Below are 22,177 nucleotides of genomic sequence, written 5' to 3' on the forward strand. Positions count from 1 at the left end.
AAAAAAAAAAAAAAGGAAGTCCCTGCCTGACCATGTGAGCATTGTGGACCCTAATGATACTACCTACCAACCCTGCCTTCTTGGTACAGAAGGTTGGGAAGATAGAGCCACCTACCATGTTCTTCCCAGTTCCCACTTCTCCTTGGAAATTGGATCTGGAGTCTGGATGTTGCTTCATAAAGACATCTTTATGTAATAAAATCTTTTAAAAAGACAATGACAATGACAACAGAAACCCTTCAATAATAAAAGATACTCAATTTCATTAGTTATTAGAGAAATGCAATTAAAGCCATAATGAGATATCACTATATACCTATTAGAATGGACTGCAGAGCTGATGGGGATCTTAAGTGGAACAACCATTTTGCAAGTTAGCTTGGCAGTTACTTAAAAACCTAGACATATATTTATCGTATGACCCAATCATTCTACTCCTAGGAGATCAGGGAACATATATTCATACAAAGACTTGTCCATGAATATTCTTAGCAACTTTTTTGGTAATGTCTGGAAGCTGGAAACAACTCAAATGTCCATCAACAGGTGACGAGATAAACAAATTGTGGTATATTCATGCAATAGCATACTACTCAGGAATGAACAGTTGATACACACAAAAATGTAGATAAATCTGAAAATAACTGTACTGAGTGAAAGAAGCCAGATCCTCTCCCTAAAAAGAGAGATGTGCATATTGTATGATTTTATTTGTATAAACTCTAGAAAATGTAAACTAATCTATGGTGATAACAGATCAGCAGTTGCTGAGGGAAGGGGGCAGAGAGGAGTGAAAGGAAGGATTGCAAAAGTCCATGAGATTTTAGGAGTGATGGACATGTTCACTGTTCCGATTCTGGTGATAGTTTATGTCTATGTCAAAATTGACCAGTTGCACACTTGAAATATGTGCAGTTTACTGTATGGTAATTAGACCTCTGAGCAGCTGCACAGAGCTTTGTGCAGAGCATAGATCAGCACTGTGAGGTTGGGTTATGGGGCTTACAATGTACACATGTTATACTGCCAGCTAGTCTTCAGATCTCTGGCAATGATGAGTAGGTGTGCCCATAGGGTTTTAGGACATAAAAAACTATGCTCTAATGAAGTACTATTTTAGGATCTGAAAAATCTACTCTCTTATTAAGAGTAGAATATTATGTGATAGTATATCTGAAATACTCCGTTCTTGTATTTAAAAAAGCAGGCCTTCTGTGGTGTATCACTTTCTCAAATAAGTCAAGTCTTAGTACAGATGCTTTAAAGTTGGTACAGTGGTTCCTAGCTGACTCCTTTTGTTCCTCTAATGAACATACTCAGGTAAAGGTGATGGTTGACTCAGGAGACCGGAAGCGAGCCATCAGTTCTGTATGCAGCTACATTGTATACCAGTGCAGTCGGCCAGCTCCACTTCACTCCCGGGACCTGCACTCCATGATAGTAGCAGCCTTTCAGTGTCTTTGTGTCTGGCTGACAGAGCACCCTGATATGCTGGATGAAAAGGTGAATTTATTTAATGTTAAACCATTAAGGTAAAATAAAAATGTATACTGGGAAAATGCCTTTTCAAAGAGAATATCTAAATTTAAATATAGTATCTCACACTTTAAACTTGTTAGATTTCAGTAAAATACTTGTCCTTTGAGTACAACTTGAAAACTCTTACCATCCTTATATTTAGTGGCAAATTAACCCATAGAGAAGTTTTTTAGAAAGATGGGACCTCAATGAATTAAAATTCTAAAGACTATTCTTTCTTGAAGGGATGGTAGCCTTGAGACAGCTAGTAGGCACTTTGGTCATCTGTCACTAAACCAAGAAGGGCAGTTGACTGTCAGGCTGCAAACCTGGAGCATAGTTTGTCCCTAAAGGGTGTTTCTATCTGAAAATGCTGTTTCACATACATTTCTCCACTTTGAAGTGGGCACAGATGTCTAGTCTGCTTTCCTGGCCATCATTCCATGTAATGCTCTCCTTATAGTGTGGCAGGCATTATAAAAAAATCACAGTATAAATAAGAGATACCAGGGTCTTTATAGAAGCCTTTATATAATTATAAAACTAATATTGTTGAACTAATCTTAGTTATTTTCATTATGGTTTCTAAACTTATGATATCAGAAATTGCTTAAAAAATGTCAGTCACTGATGAGCTTCCCTTTGTAATATGTAACTGAACAATTGTTACGTCCCTTCACTTGCGCTTTCACGATTTGCAGTGCATGGCAATTTTACAAGGATTGTGTGACTGATAAAGTTGGATTGAATTTAACGTATCTAACTCTCTGAACACTCAAATTTAGTTCTTTCAAGAGGAATTAGAGAGGGTATAAAATTTATTATATTACAATGAAATTAATATATACCTATTAAAGAAAATTGGAAAGAAACTGGAGTACTTCTGCCAAAACACAGGCACTGTTAGCATTTTGATGGATTTCCTTCTCTATTTATTAGAAAGCTGTGTTACAAAAATTGGTCTGCTTCTCTTTCTTCTAGGACTGCCTTAAGGAAGTACTGGAGATTGTAGAACTGGGTATCTCAGGAAGTAAGTCCAAGAACAGTGAGCAAGAGGTCAAGTACAAAGGAGATAAGGAGCCAAACCCTGCATCTATGAGGGTAAAGGATGCTGCTGAAGCCACCCTGACATGGTATGAAAGTGACCACACAGGAATTACTCCTAGGAGTTAGATGGGGTTAGCAGTGATCTGTGTGGTTTCTTCTCTTCCCTGATTGCTTCACATTAATGACTGAGCCCCTTTTTCTCCAGAATTAAAACAGAAAGAAAAAAAATTTTTTTTAATTGTTTTTTAGACCAAAAGAAACTAGGAACTTGGGGCTGAGGGTTTTAAATCCCTGTTTTCTTTCTTTTTTTTTTTTTTTCTTTATGTAAAAACCCCATTCTTAGCTGTGAATCCTTGTTTCTCTACACTGGTTGATGGTAGTGCAAGTCCTGTCCTATTAGAGCTGGAAAGGGTCGTGGAGAGACTTGCTCCAGCCCCTCACTTGGATGGCTAAGTCCAAAGGCAGAATCTGTCTGTGATTTCCCTATTAGGTCTGCTGCCCAACACAGTGGTCCATATTCTTTACTACACCATTTATATAATGCAGGTTCATTCAGCCAAGATTTATGAACTGTCTCTTAAGAGCTGGTAATAGCATCATAGAGATAAATCAGACACAGCCACAGCATCACCACATCTACACCATCTTATCCAATAGGGAAGATAAGATGTGAACACAAATAGCTGTAACACTTGGTGGAAAATAAGTGTTTCAAGAGAAGAGGTGCAAATACATTGCTTGAGCATTGGAAGGAGGAAATGAGTACTTCCAGATAAGGGGAAATCAGAGTAACATTCCTAGAGAAAGTGACTCTGAGAAGATGGGTAAAGTTTGAGCTGCAAGACAAGGTGGTTAAGAACATACCAAGACTGCTGTTTTCAGTCATTTTGGAGGTGCAGTGGTAGAGACAGAGGTTGAGAGAGTTTGTGCTTGGGTGGTAAGTGAGGAGAGAGGAAAGAGGGAAGGAAGACCGTTTTGTTTATGGACTAAAGAGAACAGTTGTGTGGAAATTAGGGGGAAGCACGGTACAGATGGAAAGACGGGGCTTATGAAAGGATAAGTGTGGAGGAAGACCCAGAAAAGTTTTCTTTTAATTCCATGTTTTGGTTATATAATTTGTTTTTGTACAGATTGAGTCAAAGTTATAAGTGTGCCCTTCACTCAGATAGCAAGCACTGTGCTCATTAGGTGTGAATTTACCCATACTCTCCTCCCACTATACCCTGCTTGATTTTTGTTGAGTTTTACATTGATACGTACATATAAGCATTGATCAGTTAATTCCTATTTTAGTATTGAGTACATGTAGTGTTTGTTTTTCATTCTTGGGATACTTCACTTAGAAGAATGGAAGACCCAGAATATTTTTATGAAAGTACAAAGGAGGGATATTAAGTCAGTCTGGGTTGACTCATCTTTGTCTTAGTAAAATGGCAGACAAGACCACTTGAAGATTTGTCTGTAAACCGGCCCTTACCAAGATCCCACCATCTTCTGTGAGTTCAGTTGCTTACTTGGGATGTGCACAATTAAGTTGGATTTGTTTCTCTTCCTCACGGCTTAGGTCATTTGGTAAATTTTAAGAAGAGTGCGTCTTGTAGTTCAGTACTGTGTTCATGTTGGACTTTCAGTGACTTTGTGGAAGTTTGACTAATAGCTAGAAAACCAGAAAAGTGTGAGTTGCTGACACATGTTCCTATACTGATTTTATTACTAGAAGAAATAAAAGTTCAGAGAGAAGACCGTGTGGGCTGGGGTAGCCTTAAAAGTGTCATGAAACTAGAACTTGATGTATGCCTTGAAAACTAAGAAGGATATGGAGAGAAAGGGCAAGGACATTTTTCACTGGGAACTCTTCATTATACAACAGTAAGTTTGCTCCCTCCTGGCCTGAAAGGGGGGTTCTTTGAGAGCATGACTGGCAGTGAGGATTGGATTATGCCCAGGAGTAGAGAGATCCAGGATGCTTCTCCCTAACCTTGCCAGTAATTATCTTAGATGGCTCATCTATTTCTCTTCAGCTGAGATAGTATTCTCTAAAAATGATACCTCAGACTTGATTGGTGCCCTCAAGAGTACTGTCATAATGAAACACATGCCTAGCTAGATTTTTCTGTTGTCTCACAATTGTTAGTGGCGCTGCTGTTTGCTTGTTATGCCAGAACAGAAGTTTGGTTGTCTCTCTGATTTATCTTTTCTCTCATTTCCAGTGTAAAGCCAGTGACTCAATCTAGTAGACTTTATTTTTGTAAGGTGTTTCCTCCATCCTCTGTAACCTCAGGTAGCATACTAGTCCTGGCCCTCTTTACTTCTTGCCTGATTTCCCTGTTTTCATTCTCAACCTTTCCTGTTCATCTAGATTTCTATTTCTAAACTCATCACCCTTAAGCACAATTTTTTTTTTCCTTTTGAGACAGGGTCTCTGTCACCCAGGCTAGATTACAGTGGATTCATCATAGCTCACTGAAACCTCAAACCTCCTGGGCTCAAGTGATCCTCCTTCCTTAGACTCTTAAATAGCTGGGACTACAGGCGTGCATCACTGTGCATGGATAATTTTTAAATTTTTTGTAGAGACAAGGTTTTACTATGTTGCTTAGTCCAGTCTTGAACTCCTATCTGAAGCAGTCCCCTAATAGGGCTAGGATTATAGGATTAAAGGCCATCATCTGTGGCCTTTAAGCACTTTTTTTTTCTTTTTTGAGACAGAATCTCATTCTGTTGCCCAGGCTAGAGTGTTGTGGCATCAGCCTGGCTCATAGCAACCTCAAACTCCTGGGTTCAAGCAATTCTCCTATCTTAGCCCGCCACAATGCCTGGTTAATTTTTCTCTTTTTAGTAGAGACAGCCTCTTGTTTTTACTCAGGTTGGTCTCAAATGTTTGAACTCAAGCAATCTTCTCGCCATAACCTCCTAGAGTGCTAGGATTATAGGCATGAATCAAGCGCATTTTGATCATGTTGCTTGAGTGAGTGGAAACCTTGAATAGATCTCTGTTTCTTGCTTTGTTGTTTGAACTCATTGGTCAAACGCATCTCATCTGCTGAGGCAGGGCAGAAGGAAATTTCATGCTCACATCTGCTTATGCTCCTTCTCTGGGTTTCTCCGGGTTTCTCCCTGAGCCACATCCATCACTGTTCAGTGCTCGTATCAAATCTAGCTACCTCCACAGGACTTTCTTTGGTTATTCTGCTTCATGAAGATGAAGATGACTCACCTTCTCCTCTGCACTCATTCTGTCTGACTGTACCACACAGTAGGAAATTCTATCCTGTCGTGATTGTACCTCATTATATTTTATACATGCCGGCATTATCTCCCCAATCTGGGTAGAAGTCACATTTACATCTTTCTTTGACAACCCTCACAATGCTGAGCATGTAGCAGACAATTACAGAGTGTATAGATGAGCTGGTTGGGTTTTTTTCCCCTTGTCATACTAATACACATTCAAAATTGGGAATCTTAGAAGTCATTTCAACAGCCCCTTTGCTTGAGACATATTTACCAAGTTATTTAGCTTTTAATTTTCACAGTTGTCCATTTAAATTGCTAAAAACTTGATATGTTGGCTCCGTGCCTGTGGCTCAAGCAGCTAAGGCGCCAGCCACATACACCTGAGCTGGCACGTTCGAATCCAGTCTGGGCCCGCCAAAACAACAGTGATGGCTGCAACCAAAAAATAGCTGGGCATTGTGGCAGGCGCCTGTAGTCCGAGCTACTGGGGAGGTGGAGGTAGGAGAACACTTGAGTCCAGGAGTTGGAGGTTGCTGTGAGCTGTGATGCCATGGCACTCTACCCAGAGCCATAGCTTGTGGCTCTGTCTCTTAAAAAAAAAAAAAAAAAACTTGATATATTTTACACTGAGCTAAAAATCTCTCCCACTTTAATTTCTACCCATTGGTTCTAAGTCAGAATTTTGTTAGTGAAATAACTTTTGTCTCGGCAGCAGTAGTAATTGAAGGCAATGCTCATGTTCTCTGTGTTTCATTTCTGCCAGTACCTGAAGATATTTTTTATATTACAAACATTCAAATACCTTTATTACTCTGGGAATTCTAAACTATATGCCTCTTACAGGTGGTTTACTGTGTGCTATATTCTAGATGTGGTTTGATGATGTTTATACTCTGTAGAGTATAACTCTGTTTATACTCTGTTATTTTCATTACAGTGTACTCAGAGACTTATTGGGTTTCTGAGAACCTGGTGATGTGCGTTTGACTATATGCCTCTTACAGGTGGTTTACTGTGTGCTATATTCTAGATGTGGTTTGATGATGTTTATACTCTGTAGAGTATAACTCTGTTTATACTCTGTTATTTTCATTACAGTGTACTCAGAGACTTATTGGGTTTCTGAGAACCTGGTGATGTGCGTTAAGTCAGCTAAAATCCTTGAGTTTTTTTTCCTATGTTTACTTTCTAAATCTGTCTTTCTTATCCTGTACTTACTTGTTTGGGGGTATTTGAATGTAATGCACAGAACTTTACATTTAGTCCTGAAATTTCTTCATCTAAGATTTACCTCTTTATTTTCAATCTTTTAAGATTCTTTTGTATCTCAGCTCTCTGATATTTTATCACTGCAGTTTAACCACAGCTTTTTTTTTTTTTTTTTTGAGGCAGGGTGTCACTCTGTTGCCTAGGCCAGAGTGCATTGGCATCATCCTAACTCATTGCAACTTTAAACCCCTGGATTCAAGTGGTCTTCTTGCCTCAGGCTTTCGAGTAGCTGGGACCATATCTGGCCAATTTTTAAATTTTTGTAGAGACAGAGTTTCTCTATGTTGCTCAGGCTGGTCTCGAACTTCTGGGCTCAAGCAGTCCTCCTGTCTCAGCCATCCTAAGTGCTAGGGTTACGTGCATAAGCCACCATGCCTGGTCTATGAACTGCAGATTTAATAAGCCTGTGCTGCATGTTCTAATCAAAGATGTTGATAAAAATATTGAACAGAGATAGACTCACAAAACATGTCATAGGAGGATTTCCTTCAGGTTCACAGGAATCTTATCTGTAAGATTGTCATGATATACTATCAAATACTTGTATGTCTTGATTTAAGAGATATTTATCTGCCTTTCCAGTCTAGTTAAAATCCAGAAGAGAAAATGTAGTTAGGCTGGTATGATTTGATCTTAGTGACCTATTTCCTTACTTGCAACCTATATGATAATATCTTAGAATCTTGCATGGGACATGACCAGGTCACTTAGCCCATATGGTTTGCAATATCCATCTCTGTCCTGTTTTAGAAAACCAAAGCCACATTTTCTCATTATTGATACACTGGTATCTCTCCTACTTTTTGCAAATCTTTAGCGGCCTAAACTTAACATCAGGTTCATTTGGTTCTTGAAATTCTTAGTCCTCATTTAAGGAGGAGAGAAAATGGAAGGAGCAATATTGCCTTCCATTATCAGAGATCTTTGGGTTCAAGCCTTAGAGTAAAAGAATAGAGAAGAGGCCATTCAAGCTGAGAATTAAGATGATAAAAGTGGTGGTATGGAATATTGGTTTTCTAAATGAGATGCATCTGAAAGGTTAAGTGATATTTGAGCCATAAAATAAAATCTTTGTTTTAATCACAAGATACTTTTTCTTTCTCCTTCAGTTTCTTCATTCTTTTTTTTTTTTTTTTTTGAGACAGAGCCTCAAGCTGTCCCCCTGGGCAGAGTGCCGTGGCATTACAGCTCACAGCAACCTCCAACTCCTAGGCTAAAGCGAGTCTCCTGCCTCCGCCTCCCAAGTAGCTGGGACCACAGGCGCCCACCACAACGCCCGGCTATTTTTTGGTTGCAGCCGTCCTTGTTGTTTGGCGGGTCCCGGCTGGGGATTCAAACCCGCCACCTTAGGTGTACGTGGCTGGCGCCTTAGCCGGTTGAGCTATAGGCGCCGAGCCAGTTTCTTCATTCTAAATGGGAATTAGAATAGTATCTATCTTACGGGATTGTTATGAAACTATGTGAAATGATACATGTAAAGTGCTTAAAATAGTGCACATAGTAAGTGCTGTGTAAGTTTTTGTTATTATTAATTGAATGTATGCAGAAATCAATATGGATATAAACAAGTTTGAAAGTTCAGGCTTGTTGAATGAAATTCTAGTTTATAGAGCAGTTTTCCTTATATACTTTTATTTAATAATTACAACAGTTCTGTGAGATCTAATTCTTAGTTCCTCAAGTTCTTTATCTGTAAAATGAGGATAAAATCTACTCTTGAGCACATAGTGAGAAGGCAGCAGGCTCTGGTTTCTGGTCTCTTGACAATCACCTATGTTTTCTGAGCCTGCTTCATCTGAAAAATTAAGGGGTTTAGCTTATCTTTGAATCCTTTTCTGGGTCAAGGTTCTTTAGAATAATCCTAAAACCCAGAATGCACAAACAGGTTTTTTTTTTTTTTTTTGCAGTTTTTGGCCAGGGCTGGATTTGAACCCACCACCTCCGGCATATGGGGCCGGTGCCCTACTTCTTTGAGCCACAGGCACTGCCCCAGATTTTTTAATATATCCTTAGGATGTTCAAGTGGAAATGTTGTTAGTCATGTTACCTGGGTAGCAAACTCTAAAGAGAAATTTGCTTGCAGGGAGTTTATTGGAAAGTGCTCCCAGGATCAATCCCTATAGGGAAATGAAGGAAACAGGATTGGGTACAGGGAGGCACTTGCAACAAAGCACTCTGAAGCTGGCATGATCTTCAGAGTTCTTTTGGGCTGGAGAGCAGGCTGGGATGTTCTGCCCCTGAGTCAACCGTTCATTGCATGTGGTCTGTCCCAGAGGGAAGCTGTGCTCTTGAGTGAGATGGTTCTTGTTGACCATGAGGAAAATTCTGGAGAGGGACTCAACATCTCTCTGCATCTAGAGGAATGGGCCTTTCATTCTTGGAGGGGAAAATCTGGACAACACACCATGGCCTTCACTATGGGGAGAAAAATCTGACCTGTCAAGAAGCATGGCTATCCATTAAAATTCTGAACAGCAGAAGGACACATTACTGCGTGAGGAAAACTGAAGATTTTACTTTGATAATTAACTGTTACCTTTTCCATTCTCCATAGTATTATGCAGTTGCTTGGCGCATTTCCTTCACCCAGTGGTCCTGCCTCTCCTTGTAGTCTGGTGAATGAGACCACTTTGATTAAATACTCCAGGCTGCCAACTATAAACAAGCATAGTTTCCGGTACTTTGTCTTGGATAACAGTGTCATCCTGGCAATGCTGGAGCAACCTCTTGGAAATGAGCAGAGTAAGTTTTAGCACTTTGAGCCTTCTTACCTGCTAAGTCAATACATATCATCAGTTCCATGAAGTTATTTCCAGGATCAGGGAAGAAGATACTGCAGGTTCTAAATAATTGTGCATTTGTCAGAAAGACTTCCAGCTCTGCAACATTAGCACCTGAAAAATGGGGGGGGGAGGGTCAGAAAATAAAATATACATATTAAATAGAATCTTTAAAGGCTCTTTATGTCTATCTGAAGTGGCTCTGTAATTTTGTTTATTTGTTTGTTTGTTTGAGATAAGATCTTATTCTATTGCCTAAGCTTGTATACAGTGTCATCATTGTAGATGAGGGCAGCCTCAAACTCCTGGAGTGATCCTTCTGCCTCACCTTCCAGAGTAGCTGGGGCTACAGGCACAAAACACCATGCCTAGCTACTTTTTCTATTTTTTTGAGAGATGGGGTCTCACTCTTGCTCAGGCTGGTCTTAAACTCCTGACCTTAAGCAGTCCTCCAACTTTACCCTCCCAAAGTGCTACGATTACAGGCACGAGCCACTGTACCCATGGAATGGCTCTGTGATTTTATAAAAAATTTGTTTTAGTAGGATATTTTATGTTTTTATCATGGACACTCTTTTTTCCCGTTTGAACTTTGAGCCCTGCCCCCTCACTCACATTGTTCTATTTCAGTTATTGGTGCCATTCATACAAGCTAGAAATTTGACTTATCATTTTTGCTTGCTCTGTGTCATACTGCCTTACACAGGGTGGCCATAAATTTAAAATTGCAGCTTGGCGCCTATGGCTCGAGTGGCTAAGGCACCAGCCACATACACCTAAGGTGGTGGGTTCAAATCCAGCCTGGGCCCACGAAACAACAATGACGGCTGCAACTGAAAAATAGCTGGGCATTGTGGTGGATGCCTGTGGTCCCAGCTGCTTGGGAGGCTGAGGCAGGAGACTCGCTTGAGCCCAGGAGTTGGACGTTCCTGTGAGCTGTGATGCCACGGCACTCCACCCAGGGGGACAGCTTGAGGCTCTGTCTCAAAAAATAAATAAATAAATAAATAAATTTAAAATTGCACATGAGCTTTATGGCTCCCCTGTATAACTAATTTCTAAGTTTTCACCACCTTCCTAGTGACTTTTTTTAAAATTATTTTTTATTAAATTATAACTGTTAATTGATGCATTTATGGGGTCCCCAGTGACTTTTGAATCTTTCCTATCTTCTGTATTTATCTTAATACATCCAAATACAGGGCCTTATTATTTCTCACCTAGATTGTTACAGTTGTTTCCTATGTGGTCTGATTCCTCCCATTCCTAGCCCACCTTGCTAATTTCAAAATTAGTTTAACCTTATTTCTGTCCTGCTTGCTGCCTCCATAGTATTCATCCTTAAATACAGACCTGACCATACCAATGTCCTACTGAAAACCCTTCATTGATTTTTCTATTAATACAACACACACTGTTTTTCTCCCTTCCCTCCCCCTGCTTATAAACCATGTCGGAGTATGTGATTACCACCGCAACCCAAATACTCATAGTACATTTTTTTCCTGGTAGTAATTGGTATCTGCTATTATGTAAAGGAAGTGTGTTCCCAGAGAGATCCTTATTGCTGAGAAGGTGAGGAAAAGTGAAGGTTACAGAATCTGTGGCCCTAAAGAAACTCAGGGAGTCACCAGATGTACCATTCCCTTATTTATAGGTTAAGAAACTAATGCTCACAGAAGGTATTTGTTTTGGCTGGGATTCCTTGAGAAGTATATGGTATGGCTAGAACTCAGATTTTCTAAACCCCATATTGTCCTTTTCTGTTACTGCCACAATAGGATTTGCTCAGTGATTAAAGACTTGTCTTCTTGCCTTTGCAAAGGTAAACAGAGTCTTAATGTCCTGTGTCCATTGTGTATATAAGTAGGATTTCATAAATCCATAAAATGGAAGTGAAACTTTTCCCTGTAGTTTGGGATAAAAGAATATCATCAAAAATTTCCATCATGTTGTGGTGAGATATAGTGACATTAATGTGAAATAGAATGAGGCCTTTTATCATTGCCAACTCCAGATGTACCAGTCCCAAGTCTTTTCCACAGCTACTTCTTCCTTCTCGACCCCAGACCATGGCTTGCTTGCTTTCTTCCCTAGGCTTCTGTGTCTACTATTTATGATTCTTTTAGCCTCCTACTCCCAAGGCATATGCTAAGGAGTCTGCAGAATCCCAGTGTCCCCCTTGAGCTTCCTGGCCTTTTCCCAGGTTTTTCAGGACACCTCTACTCTCTTTCCAAGTAATTACATTCCATGAGAGGTCTACCAAAATATAAACAATTGGAATATATAAGGACATTTTAGTAGTTTATTCTAATAGTTAATAACAGAAGAAATGAGAGAGAAAAGTTTGAAAAAGCTCAACACTCACACCTGAGACAAAAAAACGAGTAAAAAAAAGGATCTGGGTTACTCAGGAATTCCATCCTGAGTTCTTTACTGCTGCTCCCGCCACTCTGCCCCTGAACTTCTGCTGGGGTGGAACAGTGCCTGCCTGTGGTTGGCAGTAGTACACAAAGGCGTGGGCAGATGTAGCATGAACACTGCAGACAATCTGTCTTTCCTATACTTAGGTTATTCTCAACACTGGGAGGTTAAGAGTGTTTGCTAGGACAGCATTTCCCAGAAATGTATATGTGCATCACTGGAGGTATATGAGATGATCTTAGTTGATACATTGGTAAACATTACATTATGTATTTTTTTTTTTTTTTTTTTGAGACAGAGCCTCAAGCTGTCCCCCTGGGCAGAGTGCCGTGGCATTACAGCTCACAGCAACCTCCAACTCCTGGGCTCAAGCGAGTCTCCTGCCTCCGCCTCCCAAGTAGCTGGGACCACAGGGGCCCGCCACAACGCCTGGCCATTTTTTGGTTGCAGCCGTCATTGTTGTTTGGCGGGTCCGGGCTGGGGATTCGAACCCGCCACCTTAGGTGTATGTGGCTGGCGCCCCAGCCGGTTGAGCCACAGGCGCCGGGCCCATTATTTATTTTTAAACATGTTTCTTAAAAATATATAATGAGGCTTGGCGCCCATAGCACAGTGGTTACAGTGCCAGCCACATGTACCAAGGCCAGTGGGTTCATACCCAGCCTTCGCCAGCTAAACAATGACAGCTACAACAAAAAAATAGCCGGGCGTTGTGGCAAGTACCTGTAGTCCCAGCTACTTGGGAGGCTGAGGCAAGAGAATCACTTAAGCCCAAGGGTTTGAGGTTGCTGTGAGCTATGATGCCACAGCACTCTACCTAGGGCAACAGCTTGAAACTCTGTCTCAAATAAATAATAAATAAATAACAATACATAATTAGAACACCAAAATTTATGATTTTTCCATTTCAAGATGCACAGTTTTCTTTTAAAATAAATGTAAATTTAAAAAAAAAGTGGGCTAGGTGCAGTAGTTCACGCCTGTAATCCTAGCACTCTGGGAGGCCGAGGCAGGTAGATTGCTTGAGTTTAGGAGTTTGAAACCAGCCTGAGGAAGAGTGAGATCCTGTCTCTACTAAAAAAGTACAAAAACTAGCTAGGCATTGCAGCACACACCTATAGTCCCAGCTACTCGGGAGGGTAAGGCAAGAGGATCACTTGAGCCCAGGAGTTTGAGGTTGCTGTGAGCTATGACACCACAGCACTCTACCAAGGGTGACAAGGTGAGATTCTGTCTCAAAGCAAAACAAAACATTAATAAATAAGTAAAATAAAAAGAAAGACTAGCCAGTTACAGTGGCTTTTGCATGTAATTCTAGTATTTTGGGAGCCTGAGGCAGGAAGATTGCTTGAGGCCAGGAGTTCAAGACCCAGCCTGGGCAACATAGTGAGACCCTGTCTCTATAAGAAAAAAGGAAAAAGCTGGGCATGGTAGTGCACTGCTGTAGGCCTAGCTACTCAGAGGCTGGACCTGAGCCTGGAAGATCGCTTAAGCCCAGTAAGGTAGGATCATGCCACTACACTGCAGCCTAGGCGACAGAGTAAGAACCTGTCTCAGTAAATAGATAGATGAAAGAAAGAAAGACAAGAAGGAAGGAATGGGAGGGAGAAAGGGGAGGAAAAGAAAAAGAAAGGAAGGGAGAAAGAAAAATAGTACTTCTGAAAAAAAACAGTACTTCTGGCGCATGGGTGTGGCATAAACCACAGAGGTGGTACACAAACAATCAAAGCTTTGGAAACAACTGTGTTATGAGAAGTTCTGCTCTTAATAATAGTTTTATTTTAAATGGTTGTCTGAAAGATAAACTTTTACACAAACATTTTATTCTAGATGATTTTTTCCCCTCTGTCACTGTGCTGGTCCGGGGAATGTCTGGAAGACTTGCTTGGGCACAACAGCTTTGCCTTTTACCCCGAGGAGCAAAAGCAAATCAGAAGGTACTTATCAGAAGTTACAGGGGAGTGATGACAAGGGGGTGTGTGTGTGTGTGCACGTGTGTGTTTTAAACAGGTACATGTTTTTTGATCCCTAACCAGTTTCTCAGTGGGTTCACATCAGAATCATCTTAGGAACCTAGAATTACTCCTAACAGCATCTTCAAGGCAAGTCTATCTTCAGAACGCTTTCCAGGTGATCCTGACATCCACTTAGGAGGAAGGACTAGTTTTTCTGAATATGTTTTTGCCATGTAATTTTAGATATAATAAAAGTCTGATAGATACTGTATATAAAAAAATAAATTTGACCAGACCTTTGATTTACCTAGCAATAGACTTAGTTTCAAATTGTTTTATATGATTCATTACTATATAATTGGTACTATGCTGTGTAATTTTTTAATCTGTAAAGTTAATGAAATCTTTTAGGGTGGCACAGTTTATTATCTGAAAAGTCAGATAATAAAGAAGAAATTTGAAATCACCTGTACCCATTACCCAGAAGGATATAGCCACTGTTACTTTTTTGGATTGGGTTTTGTTTTGATCTTTTTTTCCCCTTTCCTATGCAATAACACTTAAATGGAATGAGTTGTTTTGTGTGTTGTTCTTTTCACTTATTACATTGTAGGTTTTTACTTCTGTTACTAAAATATTTTTAAAAATATGACTTCATAAAATTTTATCAGCCTTTATGAGAAATATCCATGAAATTGGATCAGTGCCTAAGATCATTTACTATCCTAGGTGTCTCTGTTGGGTAAGATATATTTACCCATGAGGAGGACACCCGTTTTCTTTTGGTGGCATCATGCAGATCACATTCTGTCAGCAGCTCTGTAAGTGACTAAGTGTTTAAACTGAAAAGGAAAGTTAACAGGAAAGGAACTAAAATTTGTCGAGAGTTCACTATGTACCATATACATATTGAAGCATGGATTTGGAGCCATAAAGACGTAGATTTGATGCTCATACCCTCTCAATTAAGCCATGCTGAGGTTCTAACTGAACTCATTTTCTAGAGATGGCCCAGTAGACCTAAATTTGTACTTTATTATATGGAATAATTTGAGAGCTTTCTCAGAAGGAGGTTAGTTTGAGATTTAAAGCCCTAACTATAGTGGCTTACCATTCAGTATGGGAGATTCAGGCCTGCAGCAGTAGAAGTCCACAGCCCCTTGTCAATCATGGGATCTATAACAAGTTGATGGACATTTTTAGAAAAATAAAATAGAGTGCACAGATACCCAGGCTGCTTACTTTTACTGTTATCTATAGCATGTGCGGATTCTTAGTGAGTTTTTATGATATGTAATCCTTGGGAAATACAGGCATCTAAAAGACTGGGGAAATCTGTCTTATTATAGATAAGTATTGGACTGTCTGCAATAAACATAATGTTATTTGTTTATTTTAACAGCTTTTTGTGCCTGAACCTCGCCCAGTTCCTAAAAATGATGTTGGATTTAAATATACTGTGAAACATCGCCCATTTCCTGAAGAGGTGGACAAGATTCCTTTTGTGAAAGCAGACCTGAGCATTCCAGATTTGCATGAAATTGTCACTGAAGAAGTAAGTTAAATTTTTAGTTGTTCTTAAAGAGATAGATATGAAACATTCTTTTTTTTTTACTTGAGACAGAGCCTCAAGCTGTCCCCCTGGGTAGAGTGCTGTTTCATTGTAGCTCACAGCAACCTCCAATGCCTGGGCTCAAGCGAGTCTCCTGCCTCAGCCTCCCAAGTAGCTGGGACCACAGACACCCGCCACAACGCCTGGCTATTTTTTGGTTGCAGCCATCATTGTTGCTTGGTGGACCCGGGCTGGATTCGAACCCGCCACCTTAGGTGTATGTGGCTAGCGCCTTAGCCACTTGAGCCATAGGGGCCGAGCCAGATGTGAAACATTCTTAAATGACTTCCATGGTCAAGATAATACTGTTAGTGTTATTGAAGGTGATTTATAAGACGAATTTAGTCTCTGTCTTCTAGAGACTAGACTCTAGATATAGATTGTGGCTGATTAAAAGGAACTGTACATCTTTTACAAAGACATGTCGCTGGGCTACTTGGGGTATTGTAGGTTTCAATAATGTAGCAACACAATCAGACTCTGGTAGTGGAGTATATTTGGAGAATGGAGACCATGTCTGGGCTATGATGACAATTCAAGTCCTTAGGACGAATGAAGGACTATATCACAGAAATTTAATATATAAAATGTGGAGGTAGATCCAAGCAGTCTTGGATTGAGGAGGGAAGGAAAAGAGCCAAAGAATTTTAGATTTTGAGTTTATATGACAGAGAGATATCAGGGCATATTTACAGAAATAGGGACTATAGGAAGAAGACAGATTTGGGAATATGTGAAAAATGTATTTGGTTTTAGATTAATTTAGATAATTAGATTAGGCAATTGCTGTCTTAGGTCAAGGAAGAAGAATTTCAAGAAGTGTGGGAGACTGGTGTGCCAGGGCATGAGAGATCAGAAGGGTAGGAATAGAGGAAGGGCTGTATTAGCAAATGCTAGAGAGATCAGGGAGAAGGAGGAATAAGAAAAGGCCTCTGGATTTTGGCATGAAGTTGTGGGTGACCTTTCAGTTGTGGGGCAGAGTGTAAGGAGCTAGGAGTGAATGATTAAAGAGAAAGAGGCAGCAAATGCAGACTGTGCTGTGAGCAGTAAAAAGGAGGGTACCCAATGGATAATAGCGTAGGGAAATAACCTAATTAAGTCAAATCCAGGCTAGTTTTTTCTGCTTTCTTTTTCAAGGATGGGAGAAATATGAACATGCTTATAGATTGAAAAGAAAGACCCAGTGGAGAGGCCTTTGGTGACACTGTAAGATAGACAGGAGGAATTATAGGTGATAGAAGCAGCAGGGTCAAGAGTCGAGGTGGTTGTGTTTAGAATAGGAATGTTTCTATAAAACAGAAAGGAGAGGGTATATCAAGTTTCAGAGACATTTAGAGTAGAAATGAGAGAAATTGAAGAAGCTTATGTAAATTTTAATCTTAGTTCTTGGCAGAGTAATAGGGGATCAATAGGGGATCAAAGATGGTTCTTAAAATTGCCAGGCAGTCTAGCTAAGGTTAAATAGCGTCATTTCTAGTGAAGTTATTTAACTCATTCTGCTGACTTTCTTTAAAAGTCTTTGGGATCTGGGAGCCAAAGTAAAGAATTTGAATGGTATGGGAATTGACAGGAGCAGGAATTTGGAAGGATAAGGTTCCACAGACATTTTTTGTGCTTAAGGAGAGTATGTTAAGATGTTAATTGCAGGGGTGGGATTGGGAGTGGGTGGGTGGTTAGTCTCAGTTGAGAAGCAGATGAAGTCAGAAGGATGCTACAACCGTATGGGAAAATAGGGGGAGGGATTGAGTGTCCTACTGTGGTAAAGCATGAGCTCAGAGAGTGAAGGTATGGGAAACAACTGCAAGGGGGCTTATGATTAGAAAGGGAATTTCAGAATTACTGCCTTTAAAAGTAGGGCCTATCATGAGTGGCCAAAGTCTGAAGGTTGTAGAATTGTGAGCCAGCCTGTTAGAAGGTAGTTAGAAGGATCATCACACACCAGAGGATGGAATTTTAAACTAGGATTGATCTGAAGGGAAGGATGGTGTTGGGGGAGTCTACAAGAGTTACGGTCAAGGAATCGCATTTGGGTAAATACTTTAAAACATACAGGGCCACTGCAGGGTGAAAATAGACAGTGGTCTGGAAGGGGAAGCAACTACTTTGCCCCTTTTCTTGTCCATTTGAGGTACAGACAGAAGGCTTTTTATTCACAGCCAGGAGATGAAGGAGTGATTATTGAAGCTATAGGGAAATTGTTATGGTATTTGTTTTTCCTTGGAACATGCTATTGAACTGAAACATGTTTTCATTTTCTATGTTGCTTGTAGGTCTTTTTTTTTTTTTTTTTGAGACAGAGTCTCACTATTTTGCCCTGGGTAGAGTGCCATGGCATCTCAGCTCATAGCGACCTCAAACTCTTGGGCTTAAGTGATTCTCTTGCCTCGGCCCCCCAAGTAGCTAGGACTACATGCACCCTCCACAACACCTGGCTATTCTTTTGTTGTAGTTGTCATTGTTTTTTAGCAGGCTCAGGCTGGGTTTGAACTCACCAGCCCCAGTGTTTGTAGTCAGCACCTTAATCACAGAACAAGGGTATTGAAACTTGTGGCTCTATTTTCATGTTAAAATTAAGTTTGACCCTGTTACCTTTGTAATATTTCTAAAAATGAAAGATTTGGTTTATTTCAGTTGGAAGAGAAACATGAAAAATTAAGAAGTGGAATGGCTCAGCAGATTGCTTATGAAATACACCTTGAGCAACAGAGTGAGGAGGAATTGCAGAAGAGAAGTTTTCCTGATCCCGTTACAGATTGCAGGCCCCCACCTCCTGCCCAAGAATTCCAAACAGCCCGTCTTTTCCTCTCACACTTTGGATTTTTGTCATTAGAAGCATTGAAGGTAATTTTCATGAACTTTTATGAATAAATATATTTGGCCAGTGACAGTGAAAATATTTTTATGAGAGTAGAAGGCAATTTCTTTAAAAAGCTGGTTAAAATATTATTCTTTATGCAAGTGAATAAAGTTCTGTGCTACTTTAGGTTACAGCGTGAGCCAAGACAGTCTACCTATGAATGCATTCTGAGTTCTTCTGTTTGAGGTAACTGCACTGACAATACACTTAGCTCTGCATTTTCCTGGGTAATATAGGACCAATATTACACATATAAATGAAATCTACAAATGATTTTAAAAAAAAGTTCAGAATCTTCCCCTAGTAAATATTATTACTGAAAGTGTAAGCTACAATTGACTGTGCTCTTTCATGTCACTGCATTTTCATATTTATTTATTTAAGACAATGTCTTGCTCTATCACTCAAGCTAGAAAGCATATAGCATGTGGCATCATGCTAGTGGCATGATCATAGCTCACTGCACAGTATGAACATAAAAACTCTTAGTGCAGAATAGAAGAGCAGAGAGAAGAGAATAAAAAAAAGTATAGTGGTAAAATATGGAAAGCAAAGAAAATAGATTCAGCCTGCAAATGATAAATGATATTCTTGGTGTAGAAGCAATACATAAAAACATAGGGGAAGAAAATGATTGCATTGTATGGCCTACAGGGAGATAAGAAAAGCTGCACTAGCCTTTTCTCTAAGATTGTAATTTTCTGTTCATGTTACCTATTCTAGTTGAAATTGTTAAGCTTTAAAGATAGTAATTCTCATGCTTTCTCATCCGTATCAGAACATAGGAAAAGAATGATACCTAGTTTATTTTGTGAGCTTTACCATATGTCTAATAACTTAAACCTAATAGCACATACATATAAAAAAAACTACAAGCCAATCCTCCTTACAAAAATGTGAACAAAAGTATTAAAGGATTCTAATCAAACTAAATTCTGAATTAAAAAAAGAGCGTGTTGAGCAAATTACCTTCTATGACCAAGTAAGGTTTACCTCAGAAACTTGATAATTGTTGGGAAATATTAATAAAGGAATTAGGAAAATAACTTGATCCTACTAGCAGATCAGTCAATATTTAATAAAACAATATATTTTTTAAAAACTTAGAAATAAAGATCTCTTGAAATGGCAGCCCATAAGCAAACTTAGAAGTACCTTTTTTAAAAATCAGAGGTGCAGGATATGTACCTGGATGACTTTTTAACTTTTTAGTTTTAAATAATTACAGATTAGCAGAAAGTTGTGAAGTACAAGTACAAGGAGCTTTCCCCCTATGGTGGGACATTATATACAAGGTGGACATAAAGTTTGCAATTTAAATTAGTTTACTATTTATTTTTTGAGACAGAGTCTCACTATCTCCCAGCAACCTCAAACTCTTGGGTATAAGCGATTCTCTTGCCTCAGCTTCCCAAGTTGCTGAGACTACAGGTGCCTGCCACAACGCCCAGCTATTTTTTTGTTGCATTTGTCATTGTTGTTTATCTGGCCCAGGTTGGGTTCAAACCCACCAGCCCTGGTGTATGTGGCCAGCACCCTAACCACTGAGCTACAGGTGCTGAGCCTAGTTTATTATTTAAATTACAAATAAGCTTTATGTCCATCCCCTATATAACTGCAGTACATTATCAAAATGAAGTAAGTCAATGAAGTGTTAAAAGAAACTAAATGAAGTAAAAATCATTGGAAATGAGAAGATAGTGTACAGATAATCTGACTTCTAATTAGACAGCCTTAAGAGAATCAATAAGATATTTAAAATAAATGAGTTGAGACAACACCAAAAGTACAAAAATTAATGACCTCTGCTATTCAGTTAAAAACACAATATAAAAATACTCCATTTATAGCTGTGATATTGACAAAAGGTACCTTAACAAACTATTTATAAGACCCAGAGGAAGAAACCTTTAAAAGTTAGTAAGAGATATGAAATGTGTATGTTATATTCCTGGATGAGAAGATCATTCGGAAGAACAAGCTGAGGAAATACTTTAATAAAAGAAGTAGGAGGGCATATTACCTCATGAGGCGTATTACAGCGTACTACAGGTCCACAGTTCTTCTTCATAAAACTGAAATGTGCACATTTTTGTATATCTGTAGCAAATTCACTTAGTGGCAAAATCTGACCTGAGTTGATATGAAGCTATTTGTAGTTTTTACTTATTTCACTTAATGTGAATACTCTTCTCTTTGGCCATAGACTATTCAATTTCGAAATACTAATTTCTCTGATTATACAGGGTGTCACTGAAATTGCCCCTAAAGTCACTATACAGGGAAAATGGGAAATTATAGCTAAATGTGCTTTTATTTACAAAATATTCATTACAAAATACTCTTCTACACATTGGCACCTCTTTGTACAATTTTGACCATAGTTGATCACCTCCCTACATTGACCACATCCATAAATTGACCTAATTTTCGTACACTGGACATACCCCACATGTATATCAGTACACCATAGTCCTAGTTCCTTATGTTGACCACGTCTTTGTTATCCAGTTTGATACAGTCCTGTGGGTGGTCAACTTACAGAGGTTCTACTGCATTTTGTAAATAAATGTACACTTAGCTACAATTTCCCATTTTCCCTACATACAGTGACTTTAGGTTTGACTTTTAAGACATGCTATAGAGTAGTGCCCCAGCACTTGCTAGGCATGTTATGTACTAGACCAGAAGACTGGGCTCAACAATTTTTGTCAACATGAAAGAGAATAATTTTTGCTGTTTTTGGGGGATGGCTTTCTGAAAAATACAATGGTTAGCAGAACTATTTTTGGCAAGATCAAGAGCGCAAAGAAGATGAGGGATTACGAGGAAAACAAAACAAAAAATGCATTTAAAAAATTTTAGAGAAGTTTTTAGGTTTACAGAATAATTGAGTAGAAAAAATAGAGCGCTCCCTAAATCCTTCCCCACCTACTTCCCCTATTTAATATCTTGCATTGATGTGGTACATTTGTTACAATTGACAAACCTCTGTTACTGTTAATGAACCAGTGGTGCATTCCTAACTGAAGTCTGTAATTTACATTAGGATTCATTCTGTATAGTATACTTTGTGGGTTTTTACAAGTGTATAATGACACGTGCTTACCATTATAGTATTAAACAAATAGTTTCACTACCTTAAAAATCCACTGTAAAGGTTGGGTGCGGTGGCTCACGTTTGTAATCCTAGCACTTTGGGAGGCCGAAGTGGGTAGCTTGCTTGAGCTCAGGAGTTCAAGACCAGCCTAAGTACAGTGAGACCCTGTCTTTACTAAAAATGAAAAACTGAGGCAAGAGATCACTTGAGCCTAAGAGTTTTTTCACTTAGCAGTATGCATTTAACTTTCCTCCATGTCTTTTTGTGACTTAAAAGTCCTAATGATACCCCATTGTATGGATATGCCACAGTCAATTTATTCTTTCGCCTATTGAGAGATATCTTGGGCTCCACGCCTGTGGCTCAAGCGGCTAAGGC

At 39.3% G+C, this 22,177-nt stretch overlaps 1 protein-coding gene across 2 annotated transcripts in view; it reads left to right on the top strand.

Moving 5' to 3' along the window:
• Nucleotides 1–22,177, top strand: part of RALGAPB (Ral GTPase activating protein non-catalytic beta subunit) — a 116,715-nt gene that overhangs the window by 70,867 nt on the left and 23,671 nt on the right. For both annotated transcript variants that reach the window (XM_012803944.2, XM_012803945.2), the window contains exons 17-22: nt 1,321–1,503; nt 2,500–2,651; nt 9,626–9,813; nt 14,106–14,212; nt 15,633–15,785; nt 18,474–18,683. In XM_012803944.2, the coding sequence (XP_012659398.1) occupies nt 1,321–1,503; nt 2,500–2,651; nt 9,626–9,813; nt 14,106–14,212; nt 15,633–15,785; nt 18,474–18,683 (993 nt within the window). The remainder of the gene's footprint in view (nt 1–1,320; nt 1,504–2,499; nt 2,652–9,625; nt 9,814–14,105; nt 14,213–15,632; nt 15,786–18,473; nt 18,684–22,177) is intronic.

The sequence above is a fragment of the Otolemur garnettii genome, unplaced genomic scaffold, assembly GCF_000181295.1.
Source record: "Otolemur garnettii isolate 467f Iridium unplaced genomic scaffold, OtoGar3 scaffold00023, whole genome shotgun sequence".
Lineage (NCBI taxonomy): Eukaryota > Metazoa > Chordata > Mammalia > Primates > Galagidae > Otolemur > Otolemur garnettii.